The 18,391-nt window shown below is 41.6% G+C and overlaps 1 protein-coding gene across 1 annotated transcript in view; it reads left to right on the top strand.

Moving 5' to 3' along the window:
• The first annotated feature begins 419 nt into the window (after positions 1–419).
• Positions 420–18,391, top strand: part of rerea (arginine-glutamic acid dipeptide (RE) repeats a) — a 97,540-nt gene continuing 79,568 nt past the window's right edge. Inside the window, 2 exon segments of the mRNA XM_032572667.1 lie at positions 420–576; positions 12,385–12,455. Coding sequence (XP_032428558.1) covers positions 522–576; positions 12,385–12,455 — 126 coding nt within the window. The 5' untranslated portion in view covers positions 420–521.

The raw sequence follows: 18,391 nt of genomic DNA, 5'->3' as shown, positions 1-18,391 counted from the left end.
AATGGTGCATGTACCAGCTAACAGTTGTACAGGAACAAACCTGTGTTAATCGTTGTTGTTTTATCCGCAGGTTTCCTGAAACACTGGGGTTGTTGGAGTGGCCGAATTTTCCCTGGATTTGACTGGTAAATTCAGAATTCTGAAGCCCAGGCTCACAGTCTACCTTTCACGGAGGCCCAGCCGTGAGAGGACTGAGGAAGGCACGTGGCGGATCATGACGGCCGACAAAGAGAAGGAACGGGAGAAAGAGAGGGACAGAGACAGAGACAGGGACCGGGACAAAAGAGAGGCCGGGAAATCTCGCCGGCAGGACGGAGACCGGGGCGAGAGCGAGAGCTCCAGGCCGCGCCGCAGCTGCACGCTGGAGGGCGGGGCCAAGAACTATGCAGAAAGCGAGCACAGCGAAGACGAGGACAACGACAACGGCAGCACCGGCGGCGGAAGCGGCACGGCCGAGGAGGCCGGCAAGAAGGGCAAGAAGAAGATGCCCAAGAAGAAGTCGCGCTACGAGCGCACAGAAAATGGAGAGATTACGTCCTTTCATTACAGAAGACGACGTTGTTTACAGACCCGGAGGTGAGTTCCTTCAGCGGAGTTGACCTGTGGTTTGTGTTGTTTCACCGTCACTGGGTTCAGTTCATGAACTTCTGCCATCTACGTTTCATAGCCAAAAGTCAAACAATCACCACTTTATTGTTTATAAGACAGGACTGATACACTGTCAGGTAGAGTCTGGAATTTCATGTCGGTGTTTTTCAAGTCTGTGAAAGCAATGAATACAATTTCATAATGTCCTTCCATTCTTCTGTTCTTCTTTACTTCTCACATACCTGTTCCTTCTGTCCTTTCTTAAAGGTGTACTTCTACTTGGCTTTTAGTCTTTCATTTCTTTCCTTCCTTTATTGTGTCTTGTTTCCTAACTCTTTTGGTGTGTTTTATACGCATCTCCAAAACTAGTATTTTTCATTTTTTCCCTTCTTTCTTTTGGTTCTTCCTGTTGTTCTCATATTAGTCTATCTGTTAATTGTATTTTTTGTTCTTTCCACATGTGCAACCTGTCTTTTTCTCTTACCTGATATCCTACTTGTTTTTCTCCCTTAGTTCCTCTTTGGGTTTTTTTCTACTCTTCTTTGCTTATTCACATGTGTCCTAAATGTCTTTCTTCCCTTTCTTGTGTCCTACCTATCTGTCTTTCCACTCATTTTTGTCTCACATCCTTTAGGTCCTTCCTGGTGTCTTCAGTATCTTTCTTTTTTTATTCTTTCTTTCTGTCTTTCTTTTTGTCCTTTATGAAAAAGGTAGCGGCTCAGGCTCTTTCTTTCTCTCTCTCATTTCATGCCTTCTGCTCCTTCCTTCCTAAAGTGAACATGTCTTCTATACAAACCTTAGTATTTCTGTTCAAAGTGAAGGTAAAAAAGCCACTAAGAAGTCTGAAAAGTTCAGTTTGGAAAAGTATCTATTTTCTTGTAAAACTGTGCCTGTACCCTGATGAAACTAGCTTTAGGAGATGCGAGGAAACAAAACCTAATTGATCAATAATTGATTTCCCTTAAAGAAGCAGTCATCTCAGTTGCGATGAGCTGCGGAGGGATTGCGGATTCTTCAAAGAATCAACTCTCCAACAGCAGAAACACTCCCTAAGGCTAAAGGCCGATGCATCATGCAATCAATCCTGTGACCCACTCTGAGCTTTGTCTTGAGCTGAGTCAATAAAGCAAAGTGGTGCTCCACTAGATGATGTGATTGTGACGACAGCCGCGATAACGATTTCTTCCTAACACCATCTGACTCTCTGAAAGTCTGCCATCATTTCTGGGGCCAAAGGGTTCCCCAGTGTCCTGGAGAGATGTTTGAGCTGCAGCACGACGTCTTCGTCGAGTCGGACATAAGGATATGGAAACAGAGCCAAGCTCATCCTGAGCTGTAATATTGGCTTCTTTTTCACGTGTTGTTTATAAACCGTTTGTATTGCAGGTGAGCATGTCAGCAGACTGAGATGGAGGCCAAGCTGGCTACTCTCTGCTCTCCTGCTGCTCAGGGCTGCGCGCCTTACAACTAAATCGTTGTTACATCTCTTCGTTTATGTAGGAGCTGGTGAAAGGTCAGGTAGTGGAGGGGATGCTCACGTGGCACAAGTGCTTCATTAGGAAACATTGAAGGTTTCCTTTAACCACCTTGTTTAATACATCGGAAGTTTGCATTAATTGATTTTTTTTGCGGTTTGATCATTTTTTTCCACTCTGAGTGGCTAATTACTTGAAAAACTATTTGGACTTAATGTGTTAGATCAAATTGTTGTTTGAAATCACAAAAAATTGGACATTATGTTTGAGATTGTTACTTTTGCTGTTGACAGTGTTTTTAATTATTCTTTGTTCAGAGTTATTGTGTGCTGCTTTCCCAACATCTCTGGGCTACTTACTGTAACTGAAGTAGCCTGAGTGATAACGTACTTATAGAGTGGAGATGTGTTGTTAATTCTGTTTAGTAATAAATAGTTTGCTTTCTTCAAAGCATAGCATTATTTTATCTCTAATGTTATGCTAGGGCTACATAATGTATCGTAAATATGCAGTATCTTGTGTGATGTAATAACAATAAACATTTCTGGCTGTTATATATATATTGTTTATGATAATGTCAGAAATTGTCACTTTGCGTGAATATAATATGTTCATCCTGTTGGGTGGATGCTTAAGACCACAGATTGTTGGCAATGAAAGAGACGAGCTTGGAAAAAAGATTTATTATAACTGATATCATGGCTGAAATATTAACAAACGATGTCCCACTTACAGGGTTTTACAATATTAATACTGTGCAGCTCTACTGAATGTGGTGGTAGACTTCTAGCTAAAAGGCCGGGTTATAAATGTAATTGTCACTTTTATCCCCCATTCATACCCCGAAGCCAAGGGTTAACCAATAAAAGTGCAGTCAGTCTGCGCTGCATTGACTCGGCTTAGAGCTCAATGTAAAAAAAGGGGGGAAGAATAATGTAAACAGCCAATCACATCAATGAAACATTCAAAAGGCGTATAAACACAACCAACCATCTCAGAGGGCTAGCTCTATCCAATATTTATGTTTCCACATCCGAGCGCGCAGCGTATCCAGTGTGGGGGGAATATTTATGTTTCCTGTCTTCTCCTCCAGTTAGATTGACAGGTTTAGAGGGGCTGAAATGTCACAGCCCACCCCCACCATGACGATGAGGGTTGTTAGATTGGTTTATATTAAGAACGGCTCTCGACTTGGTACTACAGCCTCAGCACCTACATGCTCGTTTGTAATTTACCTCCCGGTGTCATCATGGAAGGTCCTCCACCTCCCCGGCAGACTTCCTGCTGTCTCCTATCCTCATTGTTCGAGTGACAAACCATGCGTGTGTGTCTATCTGCGTGTGTGTGTGTGTGTGTTCTCTTCCCCCCTCCCAGCTAGCCGTTGGTAGCAGCCTTCCTGCAATCAGATTTGATGCGTGCAGCTTAGGCAGGCACAAAGCCTCCGATGGATTATGCTTTACTAAATGTTAAATCCCTTTATACCCGTCTAGTGACATACAATATGTAAAACTGACCACCCTCAGAGGGGGATTTGCGCCACCCCAGATGTATGGAGAGTGATGGGACTGTGATGGAGAGCGGTCGCCAAAGCAGGACAGAATCTGCACCGGTTGTGGGTTTTGATTGCTTTTTGTCACAGGGAGCTTTAGAAGCATGCAGGCCCTGTGTCATCACATACAAAATAACAGGTAATCTAGGGAGGGTTGGAAACCCTCCCGGTCTCCAACCACTCTCCAATCTCTCTGCTTAGCCTTTCTATCCCTTGAAGATGGTTTCAGGCGGCTTAGTGCACATCGATTGGACGGGGACTTGGTGCAAAGGGAAGTGTGAGCAGCCAGTAGGTGGGCCTGCAGCTAACTAAAGCCCCGCTGCTGCTTAAAACGCAGAGAGGAGAGTGTCTGCGGTGGCGGCCTGGGGACTGTGTCCCAGGCCATTTGTGTGGGGCAAGCAGCCCTACACAGGGCGAGCAGACATGCCAGATCGATGTGAGCCCTGTGGCTGAGCTCGCACCACTTCTCCAGGCCCGGATAGACTTCTCTAAGCCTGTTCTCTCTTCTCATCCACCCCCACTCCATATTGAAGATCCTCTCCTTAGAGAGTATGCACATAGCCAGGGGGGGATCAATAGGAGACGGACACAAAAGTTGCCTGTACACATGCATGCAAAGCACTCTGATAGCTACTACTTATGCAAAACAACACCTGCAACTGTTATACAAATGCAGCCACGTTAAAAACACAATTTAAAATGTGATTTTTCTCATCTACACACCAGTCTCCTAAATACTTATTGGCTCTCGCACGTCTCCTTAGTACCCTTCTATCCATCAAAATGGAACCTCAGCATGTGTCCTACAGCCTGGTTGCCTCATCAGCTGTAGAGAGAAGTGATTTAGGTCATTTTAGATGTGAGACGGTAATGATTTGTTTGTTGCAGCATACAGAAACAAATTACAGACTTGCAGTCCTTTTGCGTTCCATCGTTAATGGGGACAGCCAGTGATTCTGGCTCCAGTCTTCTCTGCTCTTGCAGGATCAGATTTTGTGCATTTAAAGCAAGCTGCAGAGCAGTAAGCTATATAACACAGAAACACACACGAAGCTCAATAACCAGGCTTCCCAGTTTCCCTTAACTTTCAGCCTCACTGATTGTAGTCGTATAAACATTTCATTTTCTCAGTGATTATCAGAACTTCAAGTTTCCACATTATGTTGCATCAAACGTCGTCTTTTAAGATTTTTTCACATTACGTAGACATCAATATATTTTATTAGGCAGTCCCTCCTTATTTTTGCAAGTGTGGGAATTCACACAAGATCAATGTTATTCTTACAAATTTGCATAATTGTGAGAATTTTGTTTTAACAGAAGCAGGGCCTTTGGGGTTTATTTCAGGATTACCTGTAATTAGCTCCACCCTTCTCACCGTCTTTTTTCCTGCTGAAGAAGAGCATAACAAAGCATGATTCTTCCACTGCCATATTTTATGGTAGGGATGGTCTGTTAGGGGTTATGTAGTTTTTTTTCTCCACAGTATTTATTTTTATTCTCACATGTCCTGTTAAGTGAAAACATGACAACTTATGGCTAAATTTAATTTAGATGTGTGAACCTATTGGGATGGCACTTGATAGCAGTGCATCATTTAAAAGGGATTTTTTTAATATATATTTTGAACAATGTGACCTTTGTGTAAAGTCTCATTAAATATAATGTCCCTCAAAAAGCTCCAGTGTAATTGCAACAAAAACTGAGTTTTAATAAGTATCTTGTATGCTTTTTTTAATTGGGAATTTTTTTAAAATTATTATTTTGAACAAAAATGATTTAGATATGATGAGTATTTTTGTTGGGCAATTTGTTCATTTTAATCAACTAAACCAGATCCACATTTTAACATGATTTTAAAGGAGTAGAATTGACCCTTTTATAAAAACAGAGTGGAGGAAAAGTGTGGAAACTTTTCTGACTTTCTGATTGCTACGTTCGAGCCGTTTTTTTAATTATTATTTATATAACAAAAATATTAGCTTCTGCGATTTCTCATTCCAAGATCATTTCTTTCTCCTGAAGCTTTGAAGAGGTTGGTTTGTTGTGAGAATGTAGTCTGTGAAAAAGCCAGTAAAATGTTACTCATTCAGCGTTGGACAACTGCCACTGCACATTAGCAAAACATATCCTCTGAGCTGCAAAGGCTAGCCGTCAATCACTTAGCTGCTTCTAGTCAGGCAAACATAAGGGACAAGCCCTGGGAATCATTTCCTGTTGAAACACGGCAGTGTGAATCTGTAGCCTGCTGTTAACTGAGCAGATCTATTTTTAAAAGAGCCTCTCTCTGCTCTGCTCTCTCTTCCTTTACGCTAGAGACTCTGGGAAAAGAGCTTTTTAGTGAAATCCAACCACCTGCCGACTGCTAAATGAGAAAGCGTGGGCTAGGCGAGAAGGAGAGGAGCGGGGTAGACGGAGGGGGGTTACTGTCAAAGAGCCTCTGTTTTCCCCCCGAGGAGCTAAGTCAGCTGTAGACCTGCCCCTATTGTAGAGAGCTGATGGTATCGCTTGCCAGGTATTTCCCTTTGCTTTTCTAGCGAGAAGTAGGACTTGTTGGGTCGGCGGAGGGGAAAACAGGAAGGAAAGCTGTGGAGGAATCGAGTGCCCTTGCACCTCCAGGCCTTGTCTACATGTAACACCACCCTAGTGGGAGCGAGCCAGCAGGAAGCAGCGAACAGACAGCCTTGGACATCAGCTGGTGTGTCTCTACAAGCTGCTGGAGTCTGTGTTGGATCAGATGAAACACCTTTATTATTCTTCCCTTGTCTGTATTAGCTCTTCCGTGCCGTCACTCCCTCTGTACTTTCATTATTACATCCATTGTTCTGCTGATAAACTGTAAGCTGTAGAAATGAAGGGAATTTGACACTTTGTGTAAACTTTGATCTGCAGTGTTTGGTTAAGCAAAATGCACAAACTGCCTCTTCGTGGTGTTTAAACGTTTCAACATTTCGTATTGTTTCAACACAGAGGAAATGTATTTCAGTGGGTTTATTAGTTACAGCTACTGTGTCTACTAGGCCCCGCCCACACGGTAACGTTTTTTTTTTTTCTCTAAAGTTATTCCCCCGTACACACGGAAACGCAGTCTTTGAGGACCCGAAACTGTTTTGTTTTTTGAAACTGTCCCCCACTCATACTTGTGGATAGCGACGACAACTTTCTTGTTAAAGTTTTGATGTATTAGCACAAAGTGTAACCTGACCTATGACCTCAAACACATCCTATGTTCTAACAACAATAGTGGATTACTTGTTCATGTAGTTTTAGTTTTACAATCCAACGCGATACGGACAAGAAGGTCGACTTTTAAGGTGTTACCTTATTGTAATTTTCCACATCAGTCGCAAGAGAGATATTTTCTCATCTTTTGTAGAATCCTAGCCTGTTTTTATATAAAGATTTAGAAATGGTGCTGTAAGTTTTGCTGATGTAGACGCATTGAACATAACATGCCAGGGTAAAAATGACTGAAGATCGTAAAGATCACTGATAAACCATCAAAAAGATGGACATACTTTTCAAAATAAATCTACAAATTACAATCTGACCCTGTTGACAAGACAGTTATTAGTTTTACCTCCGAGCCCTTTCACCGTCTGCGTTTACATTATTGTAAATGTGCAGATCAATTGTAGGACCATTATTACAGTGGAGCTTTGTTGCATGCCTGCTTTGTTTGTTTTGTTTTTTTAGTTTGAGCCCAGCTCCACTTTTAACAATGCAGGTGCATCCTGCCTCATGCCCAACTCTCACCACCTGCTGGTATGACTTAAACAAACACTCCCTTTGATTTTAATAAGCCTGTCTCTCATCCTAAAATATTCATCTCCCCCCTCGCCACCCTCCGCTGCTGTGTTTACAAAACACTGTCTGTATATGTCTGTGTTCACGGTGCGACTCGCTCATTGTTTTTGGCTCAGAGAAGTAAAAGCCTGGCTGATGTTATCAGGAACTCGCCCCTCCCCTCCCCGCTGCTGGGATGCAGCAGCAAATTAAACGCCATCATATTTGTTTCGAAGTAATGCACGACTCTTTTCGCTTAGGTGTGTTTTAGATCAGACATGCTTGGCAGCCTTAAGAGAACAGCAGCCTGAACAAAGAGTCGGAGTGTGTGTGAGTGTGTGTGTAGGTCATAATATTCAATATGGCGTTGCTCTTTGGAGTCGGCGGTGACAGTGTGACCTCTGTTCCTTTGTTCTTTCCTTTCCACCTTGTCTCCTGCCTCCATTCCTCCTGTCCTTCCTTCTTTCTTCCATCATGTTCCTTCCTTGTCCTCCCTCACTTTTTGTGCCTCAGATCTCTCCCTCTTCAATGGTTCCTATTCTTTTCCCTTCCTTCATTCTACTTATGTTTTCTCCTTCTTTCTTGTTGTTTTTAGTTTTCCAGCCTCCTTGTGTTCTACCTTTGTTTTTTCCATCCTTCCTTTATTCCTCGTCTCCAACATTGTCCCCTTGTGTCTTTCTTTTCTTACCTGTTTCCTTTCTTCCTGGTGCCCTATTTCTATTTCTTTTTTACTTGACTCCTGCTCTCTTCCTTCCTTGTGTGACATCTTTCATATTTTTCCTCTTCCGTCCCCATTTCATCATTTTGCTAATTTAAGTCCCTTTCTCCTTTATTTCCTTCCTTTTACCTTTTTTCCTTCTTTACCTCCCTCCCTCCTTCCTTTCTTCCTTTTACCTTTTTTCATTCCTTCATGTGTTCTGTCTTTCTGTCTTTTTCCTTTTTTATTTACTTCTTTCTTTGTTTTTTACCTTTTTTCTTCATTTGTTCCTTCCTTCTTTCATTCCTACATTTATTTCTTCTTTCTTTAATTCTTTTTACCTTATTTCTTCATTTGTTCCTTCCTTCCTTTTCTCTTTTTTCTTTCTTCATTTGTTCTTTCATTCCTTCTTTCCTTTTACAATTTTCCTCTTTTATAGTTTTTACTTTTTTTCCTTCTCCCCTTTAACTTTTTTTCTTCCTTTTTTTTTTTTTTAACTTCATTTTACCTTTTTTTCCTTTGTTTTTATTATGTAGCCTGCTGTAGGACTACATAATGGTAAGGATTAAAAGATTTGGTTCTGTAAAAGTCTGTAAATTGAGCATTAAAACGCTCCGGCGCCCAGTGTGGAGCCTTTGCTCCGTGTCTGGTTTGGTGCGGTGGAAGCTGAACTTATTGCTGCTGAAGGAATGGGAGCACTCCTCTTGCTACAGTCCTGCTGTGGTCTCCCTCCTCCTATGGTGAAGGCTACATCTACACACCCAGCATGCACTTCAGTCTTTTAAAAAAAAAAACCATCCCCCACACGTACACCCACTCCACAGCTAAACCTCTCTCCTCCCTCCCCTCTTCACCTCTCCACTTGAGCGAGGAGACCCACTTCCAAAAGCACAAAATGGCAGGAATGTTTAGCAATCGCCGACGACCTGTCGAGAAACCAGGAGGCCCGTTTCCACCATGTTTCCTCCTCATAGTGTCTCCCCTGGCGCCAATTCCTTGCCCTTTTTCATTCTAAAGGCAAATTTTAAGGTGCTAACTTTGCTTTAACTTTTGAAATTCATAGAGTTTTGCCTTGTAGTCGCTTTCAGAGAAATGCCCCAAAGGGCAGTATACTCTTCACTATCCAAAATTAATTCAAACTGTGCTTTTGACGTTAGAAGAATGGACTGCCACGCTGTCTGTAAGTGATTAAAGTAGATCCCTGTCCCCCGCCCTCGTCCCCCACCGCCACCACCCCCACTATCTTTTTCATTCTCGCTCTCTCTCCTTTGTGCCTGTTGATGTGCTCATGGGCACAGACATGGAGATTTGGCTCCTCTAAATGAATTTGCCGCCAAGGTGAGGGGACACTAAACCCTAATTCCCCTGATTTGACTCCTCCGAAACATGTCATCTCCTTCAGATTAGTCTCTTTTGTTCTCCGACCCCCTACCATCCCTCCGCTCCCTCGCCAACTTCTCTCCGTCTCTCACGCTGCCTGTGTTGCTCACAGATCACACAATGGGACTGATGGACGTTTTCATTCATGTTATCTTGTAAATGACTTCCAGGGATGCTGTAAAAGGGGGACAGGAAGAGGCTAGTAGTAAGAAAGAGATATAATGCGTTAGTCAGACCGAGTGTGGGCGATAACCGCTCCCCCTCCCTCCGTTAGAACAGCTCATTCAGCTCACAGCAGATAACAAGCCCACCCTGGGGTCTCACACACATGCAGACACACTTAGAAAAAAAAAAAAAAACAAAGCAAATGATGTCAGGGATGCTCTCGTACACACCAGCACCTCTACAAAACGGTATCTTGGGTGTCAGGGCCATTTAATATCTCCCCCTGCCTCCTTCTCCTCTGCCAGCGGTAAGATAAACCACAGCCGGATCGATAGCTGTGTTGACACAAACAAATAAATAACAGATGATGGCAGTGTCAGTCACTGAGAGAAGTGGGGGGGGGGGGGAGAAAAAGGTAGCTGCAGATCTTTTGTTAATTCTTCAGCATCAGACCCGCTCAGCATGTGTTTTTTGGTGAGATGAGCGCCAGCAGTTTGTGTTTGTCAGTGTAAATCTTACCTCTGTTGGCTTCCTTTGAAGCAGAGAGCTCACAAAAATGTGAGCTGTCGTAGCAAAAACCGGGAGCTTGTTTGGTTGTTTTTAAATCAATAGAAAGCAATATAGAGCTGTGTTTTATATTTTTGTATCAGATGGAGCAGGAAGATTTGTCTTTTCTTTACAGTTTGGTTTCGCACACTATAATACATGTGACATTAGCGGTTTGAAATCTTATTTTTTATAGTTTAATAATACTCGGTTGTGTCTGGAGAGTGCCGCATCGGTGCTTAGTTGTTTCCTTTTCCTCTTATTTTCTTCTCAGCATAGGTGGCCTTGTGTTTCCGTCCTCGGCAGCGTGAATGTTTTTGTTAAGGAGATGAAAGTTCACGACCCGACCATACCACCAGTCACATTTCATTCAACAACACAGCCAGCCCCTCTCACTCGGTGCTCCAGGACTGACATCACTAACCACCGTTTTAAAAATGGATAAGAGACAGAGGGTGGATTGCTTTTTGTTTTTTCTCAATCTAATCCGAAGCTAGTTAGACATATAGTGTGTTTGTGGATTACATATCCTCTAATTTAAACATGTTATGCTATAGCATCATTTGAGTGGGACGTCTCTGGTGGTTACTATGCGATTAATGCACCACATTTTATGTGATCATGGGAGAGAATCAAGAGAGCAAGAGAATCTGAAAGACAAAACAGTGTTGTAAAAATGGACAAAAAGAAATTCATATTTTATTGCAGGAACATGATCTGACATTGAAAACTGCATTGAACTAAAATCTTTTGAGCAGAGAAAAAAATCACAAGGTGTCAAAAATGATGCAATTGAAATGCCTTTAATATCAATCAAATAAAAAAAATAGAGTGTATATCTCACTGTTTTAAGTTGAGCAGCAATTATTTTCTTGTTGGAATATGGGATTAAACTAAAATCTGGAGGCAGAAACACTCCATGTGGATCTGGGGTGAAACAAAGGTTGCACATAAGGAAAAGTACATCATAGTCTTTGATAATGTGTTGGGGTCTTTGAAGCTGTGGAAACGTGGAGAACTTGTTGGGGTTATAAACTTTTTGAAAATAGCAGGAGACATCAAACATAACTCTGGTGGCCTCTGCTAGGAAACTGCAGATGTTATCAGTGGGCCTTTTAGCAGGATAATGATGCAAAACAGATGACCAAAACAACACAGAAATGGTTCTCCAGACACCAACTCAACCTAATGTAGTCTCCACCATGATCCACTGACCTATAGCAAACCTGTGGGTGAGTATAAGAGAGGACAACCAGAGAGGGGTGTCCAAAGTTTTGCCTGCCTGGATGCAAGTGGTTGAAAGAAACAGAAACATTTTATATTTTTCATTGTGAAAAACAATGAATACTGAAGATAGGCACCAGACTCCCTTGCGACCCTGCAAGGATGAATGGGTATAGCTTGACGTTTTTGGCCCAAGTGGAAAAAGTTTTGACACCACTGATACAGAAAGTTTGGGCTCTGAGAAACAGTCAAAGGTCCTTGTGTTTGTCTGCTTCAACATTGTCAAATGGTGCAGAAGAAAACTTGATGCTGTCCTGTCACGGTTGTTGTAAATATTGATCACAGGATCTCCAATAATTGTCACTGGTGATTTTCTCAAGCAATTACTTCATAATGGGATGAATACACTGAAAGCTGGATTTGTATAACTATTAATATAACTACATCATGAAGTAAAAGATGATTTTAAGACCTTTGACACATCTTTGCTAGGATTCCCAGTAAATGTGGGTGGCACTTTGAAAATTATCCCAGAAAATGTACTCAAAAGTTGATTTAAAATGCGAGGAAAATCGTCAAATGTCAGACAATGAGTTGCAGGTTTGGTCCCCTCCAAGGTTGCCTCCATGGTTACGGCCATGTGGCGATGACTCGGTGGGGGTGTTGGGGGTTGGGTGGGATGAGGTTAAAGTCAGTGTTGCTCACTGGTGTATAAACGGAGTGGAACAATAACATAATTCCCCTTGAGCGTAATGTTTGCTTTGGAAAGGCAACCTTGTAGCGCTCCAAAAGTCTTTAATCCTATTACTCGCATTCCAATTGAATTTGACTCGAGGAGAAAAATGTCTTTTCAGCAGAGGTAACGGCACAAGAAATAATGTATTGCCGAGTCTGACTGCTTAACATCATGAAAGCTCTGATAAGTATGAAAATCATCTCTAAAACCCCTTTTTCTTTCCATTTCTCACTTGCAGATTGTGTGTACATCGAGAGTCGGCGACCCAATACTCCGTACTTTATTTGTAGCATTCAGGATTTCAAGCTGGTGAGTAGATATTTATGTCTATTCTTTTCTTTTTTCTTCTCCTAACCTGAGATGCAGCACAAACCAATCAAGCTGGTGTTTAATGCTGGAAAATTGCTTTGCGTTGCTTGTGCATGTGGCTTACATCTGCGCTGATTTCAAAAATGACTTTTCGTGTCGGGTTTTGTTGCCCGGACAAGTAGGAAGGCCCTCTGGGAGTCTGCTTTGAATATTTACCACATTTGCAGTCCACTGCATGTAGTGTGTAATAATGCTCGTAATGAGAATATAGATGTTTGTAGATGCACTTAATTGATTTAATGGAGGAAACCCTCACCGGTTTTAAATTGATTTTTTTCTACAACCTAATGTGACCAAATTACCTCTTTCCCTGCATAAAGAAAGAAATTAGTTTTTAATTTGCTGCAAGAATGGCTGATTCATCAAGCTCAGTCAGTTTAGCAAAGAGGGGCTTGTTTTCTAAGCAATAGGACATTTGTACACACACTCACACGTGCACACCCCTGTAGTTTGTTGTCTCGCACTGCATTCTCCGTCTTCTGAAAGGAACGCTGCATGTTAGTTCACCACAACAGATTGCTCTTTGTTGTTGCAGATGAAAGACGGTGCATTATTTTTGGAGAGATTCACATACTTTGCTTCACTGACACACATGAATCATGAATATTTCAGGGCCACATGCCGATCATGCAGAAACTCTTTCAAGTAGCGCGCAGCATGATCTCAGTTAGCTTTCCTGTCCCTCTGTGTTTTATCGCCATCTGTAATAAAGGATTTCTTGATGCCAACTGCTTGTTTCTTCTTGACAGATGAAAATTGCACAAAATGTATGTTTGACTGAACCTGAAACCACACAAGCAGTTTTGTTAGTTTTTTAAATTTCTCTCTGTCTTGTGGTTTTGCTGTGGTCACGTTTTGTGGCTATGAATCGGTATTTTTAAGGCCAAAAATATCAGTGCTGTTTGCATTTTCATCCCACTGAAATGTGGTGTCATGTCTGAGCACCACAGGAAGAATCCTCAATATAAAACGTGGCGGTGTTAGCGCCATGCTGTGGGAATAGCATTAGTTGTGTAGTAACTGTGCGATGGGGAGAATAAATTGAGCTAAAAACATAGCAGCCAAAGCATACTTTGAAATGGTGTCCATCTCAAGAAGTACCAATAAAATACAGAAATATTTTTGGTTGTGTCTTGACCAAAATGTTAAAAAGTCCAGAGGATCTTTCTGGATAAAGCATGTTTTAAATGAATGAAGGTCAGTTGTTGTGTGGACAGGAGGTTCTAAGGTGAGCCGTAGGACTTGCAGCCAGCTCCCCACAGCAGTGTGACTTTAATCGGATTGTACCTGTAAAGTGCTGAGTACCGCAAGTTCCCCTTTCTCTTGCACGCAGAGTTTAGCATGAAAAAACTACAAACCTGCTCCTTGATTAACAGGGTCCGGGGAGGTACGGGGGCAGTTAGAGGTAATTGTCCAGGGGGAGATAGAGAGACAGAAAACTGGCTGCTTTAGCTGACCTCTCCCTTCAACTCTCTGTATCCGTCTCTCTGTGACTCCCTCCCCTAGTCCATCTGTAATTAATGACCAGCCATCTGCATGCTTGAATGTGTATGAGCAGACTACACTCTTGTTCTCCTATGTTAAAACAACAAGCCCTGCTGGCTTTTTAAACAACTACAGTGTTTTTCAGTTACTTCACTTTGTCACACGGCGACAAATCACAAAAAAAGGGCCGGCTGCTGCTGCTGCTGCTGCTGCTGCTGCTGTTGCTAGTGCAGCGGAAAACTCCCAGCTTGTTTTATATGGGCCTTGTTGGAATAAAAGAAATGTTTGACCACTGTACTGTTTAGTGCAGCATAATGAGCAGTGTGATTGCACTCGTCCTTGTAATGATACATTAAAAAAGGAGCAACAGCAGCAACCATTATTCTCTTTTCCCTCGTCTCCCCCTTCTACTTCTTCTCCGTCCTTCCCCCACCGTTTATTTCTTGCCTCACAAATTATTGATTAACCCCCTGCCATTCATGGTGTAACTGGGCTTCAGAGGCACAGCACAGGGAAACGACATTTTATTGGTCCTGTACCAAACAACCCCATCAATATTCTTGCAGCCATCTCCATTTTCTCGCCTATCTGATCCATTCTTTAAGCTGAGAGAGTGTCACTTGTGTTCTCTATCTAATGACCTGTGAATCCAATTATTGCTGTGTATAAACCATCACTGTGTTGTGTGGGGATGGGAGCAATGGACTGGCTGACTCTTTTTCTCTTCACATGTTGTGTGAGAAATCCGCAGACTTGTCTTCATACCCAGATTTGATCTTCTGTACAGAAACTTGGACTGTCGGCAATAATGCATGCAAAAAAAAAACAACAAAAAAAAAACAAATAAGAGGGGAGGAACAGAATCAATGCTTAGATCATGATTGGGGTCATTCTTGACTTGGAGGACAATCATTTTCCTCCGCTTGTTTACTCAACAGTGGCAGCTGCGGTGACCACTGCGACCTCTGTGACTTATTGATCCAGTTATATAGATTTCAGCCTCCTGCCTTCCTCCCAACATGCCTGGCCGGCTACAAAGATGACCACTGGGAAGCCATTATAGTCATTTCAACAAAACGTTGAACCTTCTACTAAATCTCAGCCTATATTTAAGTTTTAATGACAACAGCCAAACATTTATTATTATAAACATACCAAATATCAGTTGTTCGGATTGTTTTCTTTTTGTCCGTGATACCGATCCAAGTTATCGGGCATTTGCCAAATTGACTAAATTTTATTAAAATGAACAAATCAGTGTCGTGTGTATACACTTCCTACTTGTGTATTTAACCATTTGTGCATTTTTTTTGAGATACGTAACTCCTAATTATTTTTGGAAAAGCCACGTATCAATCTTTTTGTAGAGCGTATTCAATATATATATATAAACACATTTATTGTCCTTGGTGCTGTTTGGCTGTACCCTGAGAACAGAAATAATAAAGAGTGGATGTTGCTTTCTGCTATGAGTATTAGTACGTATTAAGGCATATTTGGTGTTTAAACTATTAAAATAGTTTAAAAGCATTTTTAGAGTGTCTTTATTTTTGTATCCCACTCCTATATACATTCTAGACTAATGTTAGCATGTTTGCTCTTTGTTTTCATATGACTCATTGATAATTCAGGTCATAACACACAGTGTTAACTATTCATGAGCTGACTAAACCTACTTAAAAGCAACTCCTGATTTATAGATGCAGTGTTTTGCTTTGAACATCATAACATTTGATGACCGGTGTTTCAGCAGCTCTCTGTTCTGAAAGTTGGCTAGAAATCACAAAGACACATATGGATAGATGCAGCAGCCAACACAGTCTCCCTTTCTCCCTGAAACATTGTAAAGACTGAAAGACATAGTAATTGAAAGGAAAACCCTATACTAGATCAGCAAAATTGGGTGCATGGTTTAAAATCAAATTTTTCTAACTGTGGATGTAAAAACAAGCTGTTGTTTTTAAATTTACCACACTAATGTGCCCAAACAAGTCGCTGAGGGGATTGGCTGACTAAATCACAGACAGTACAACAACAGCATGGTCTGAATCAGGACTTCCCTACCTAGTATATGAATTATTTGTATATGGAAACTGTAAAGTAGGACATTTATATAATAAGCACTTGATTTGTAACGTTTTTGCTTCCTTAAACACACAAAGACTCATTGTGACGATTTCATTCTCTCTCATTCTAGAGGTTAATTGGGGCCCTTCAGTCCTCGATGCCTGGTTTTGATTACTGTTGTGATTTTGTAATTAGTTTACCTTCTCTGCTTAATGGAGGAACATTATTGAGGTGAACGTTTGTGTCATGACTGTCTGATAGATCTCCGTACCGGTTGTGATTCTCCAGATTGTTGCTTGACTATCTGGTTCAGTGCAACACGGTCACAGCAACGTGCGAACCGCTTGTAGTGAGCGCCGAGTCTTTAGACAATGAGGCAGCGACACTATCAGCACATCTTTCCTCCAACCCTGACGTCACAGATCAATCTTCCTTCCCTTACCTTAACCATCTCCTCTGTCTCCATTCCTCTCTCTTTCATCCATCTGTCTCTACATCTCACCCCCTCTCCCCTCCTCCTCATCTGTTGTCACTCACTCCCACTTCCTCTTCCTCCTCCTCCTCCTCCTCCTCTCATCCCACGTTGGAGTCATTGTGTCCATGTCCTCGACGCTCATTGACCCTCCTACCTCTCTCTCTCTGCTTGTTTCTAACCTCATTTGCTGTTATTGGCCAAGTCAGCTGTGTCCTGTCCTCCCTCCCCTCTTTTCTTCCCCACATCTTTCTCTCTCCGTTTCCTCCCAGGTTCTCTGTTCCCCCTTCCTCTTTCACTAATGGAGTGATTGCAGCATTTCTCCCTCTGGGAACGAGGGGATTGAGGAGACTAGTACACCATCTCACACACACACACACACGTTCGCTCTCCCACTGTTAGCTTCGCACACACAAATCTCCACCCAAGGATCTTCCTGCTTCTGGACATTTAATTAGCACCACGCACAATGCAATTATCTTGCCACAAGTCCATCTTGCATGTTGTAGGTCTGAGCAGCTTAAGGAGACAGAGGATTTTCCCAGTCATGTTACCAATGAGGAACATTTGTGCACGTTGTATTTACACATTCTTTTCCCGTTTAATCAGGCGGTATGTCTATAATTATCAGAAATATGCTTGGGCTTTCTCTCCTCTATCAAATATGTTTAAGCGAATGTGTGAAATGCACTGCTTTTTTTTTAGCTCTCTGCGGAAACTAACTCGTCTATGGTTTTAGCTAATTTATTGGTGTCAGTCTAATTTATCAGATGTGTCAAAACTAAACTGGTGCTTATAAATCACTATTCATGCTGATAGTTTGGCCGTTTATCTTACAGACAAGATTTTGTGGAAGTGGATTTGGCTGTCCTCTAAATGTCTAATGTGTTTTTTTTTAACGTGCGCCAGCTTTTGTTTCTGATGCTTTGATTTGTTACTTGATTTACTAGCAATCCAACAGACATGTTTTTTTCTGACCACTAGCTATTTTTATGATTTTCTTTTTTCCCTTTTTACTTTTTTGTCTAAGGAGTAAAGCGCTTAAGATGCTAAATGTTCTGCAGGTTTTTTAATAGAAATTGTAGTTTTGAGTGTCTGAGGCAAATTAGCCCAGGTTGTGTATCACTGTGTTGCTTTCTGACCACTTGCGTTTGCCCAAGACTATTTTTTATGGCCAAATAAGATGAATAATAATAATAAAACCAACCTTTGAAAAGTTAGTTGCTGTCAACTGGAGCCACTTGGGGGGGAAAAGTCGTCCTTTCTATGATATTTACTCTTACTAAAACCTAAAACATTCCAATAAATCTGCTATTCTGAGGGTTTCCTTAAATGTAAAACTCAGAACGTTTGTAATTTGTGTGAAGCTTTTTTCCCTGTAGATTTACTATAATATATATATATTTCAAAATAAAAAGATTTTTTTTTTCTTGACCTGGACTGGTAGCTGGCTGTTTTGCAAATAAACTTATCAAGACTTTGAGTAATGGTTCTGTTGTGAGAGTTGAATAAAGACATCAGGCTGTGGTGCTTTTAAACATTTTTCATCTGTTGCTGCACACTTCCTGTCAGATGACCACTGACATGGCGTCGGTCCACTCATCACTCTTTTTAAGCTAATGTTGTTTTTGTTTTGTACGTCCATGGTTGATAAGCTACAGGCAGTGTGTGTGTGTTAGCAGCTGAATGCACACTGGCTTCCAGGGCAGATGTCCCCAGTAGTTTACCAGCTAATTCCTGCTTGTTATACTTATGTAACTCTAGAAGAATTAATTCTGCACAATAAACACATATAATATTTTTACTCAAATTTATCAATCAGTGGGAATGTCACACTAGCCAATGCCTCACC

Source organism: Xiphophorus hellerii, chromosome 1 (genome assembly GCF_003331165.1).
Source record: "Xiphophorus hellerii strain 12219 chromosome 1, Xiphophorus_hellerii-4.1, whole genome shotgun sequence".
NCBI lineage: Eukaryota > Metazoa > Chordata > Actinopteri > Cyprinodontiformes > Poeciliidae > Xiphophorus > Xiphophorus hellerii.
Note: the sequence above shows the minus strand (reverse complement) of the source record. Positions and strands in the feature narration are given on the sequence as shown.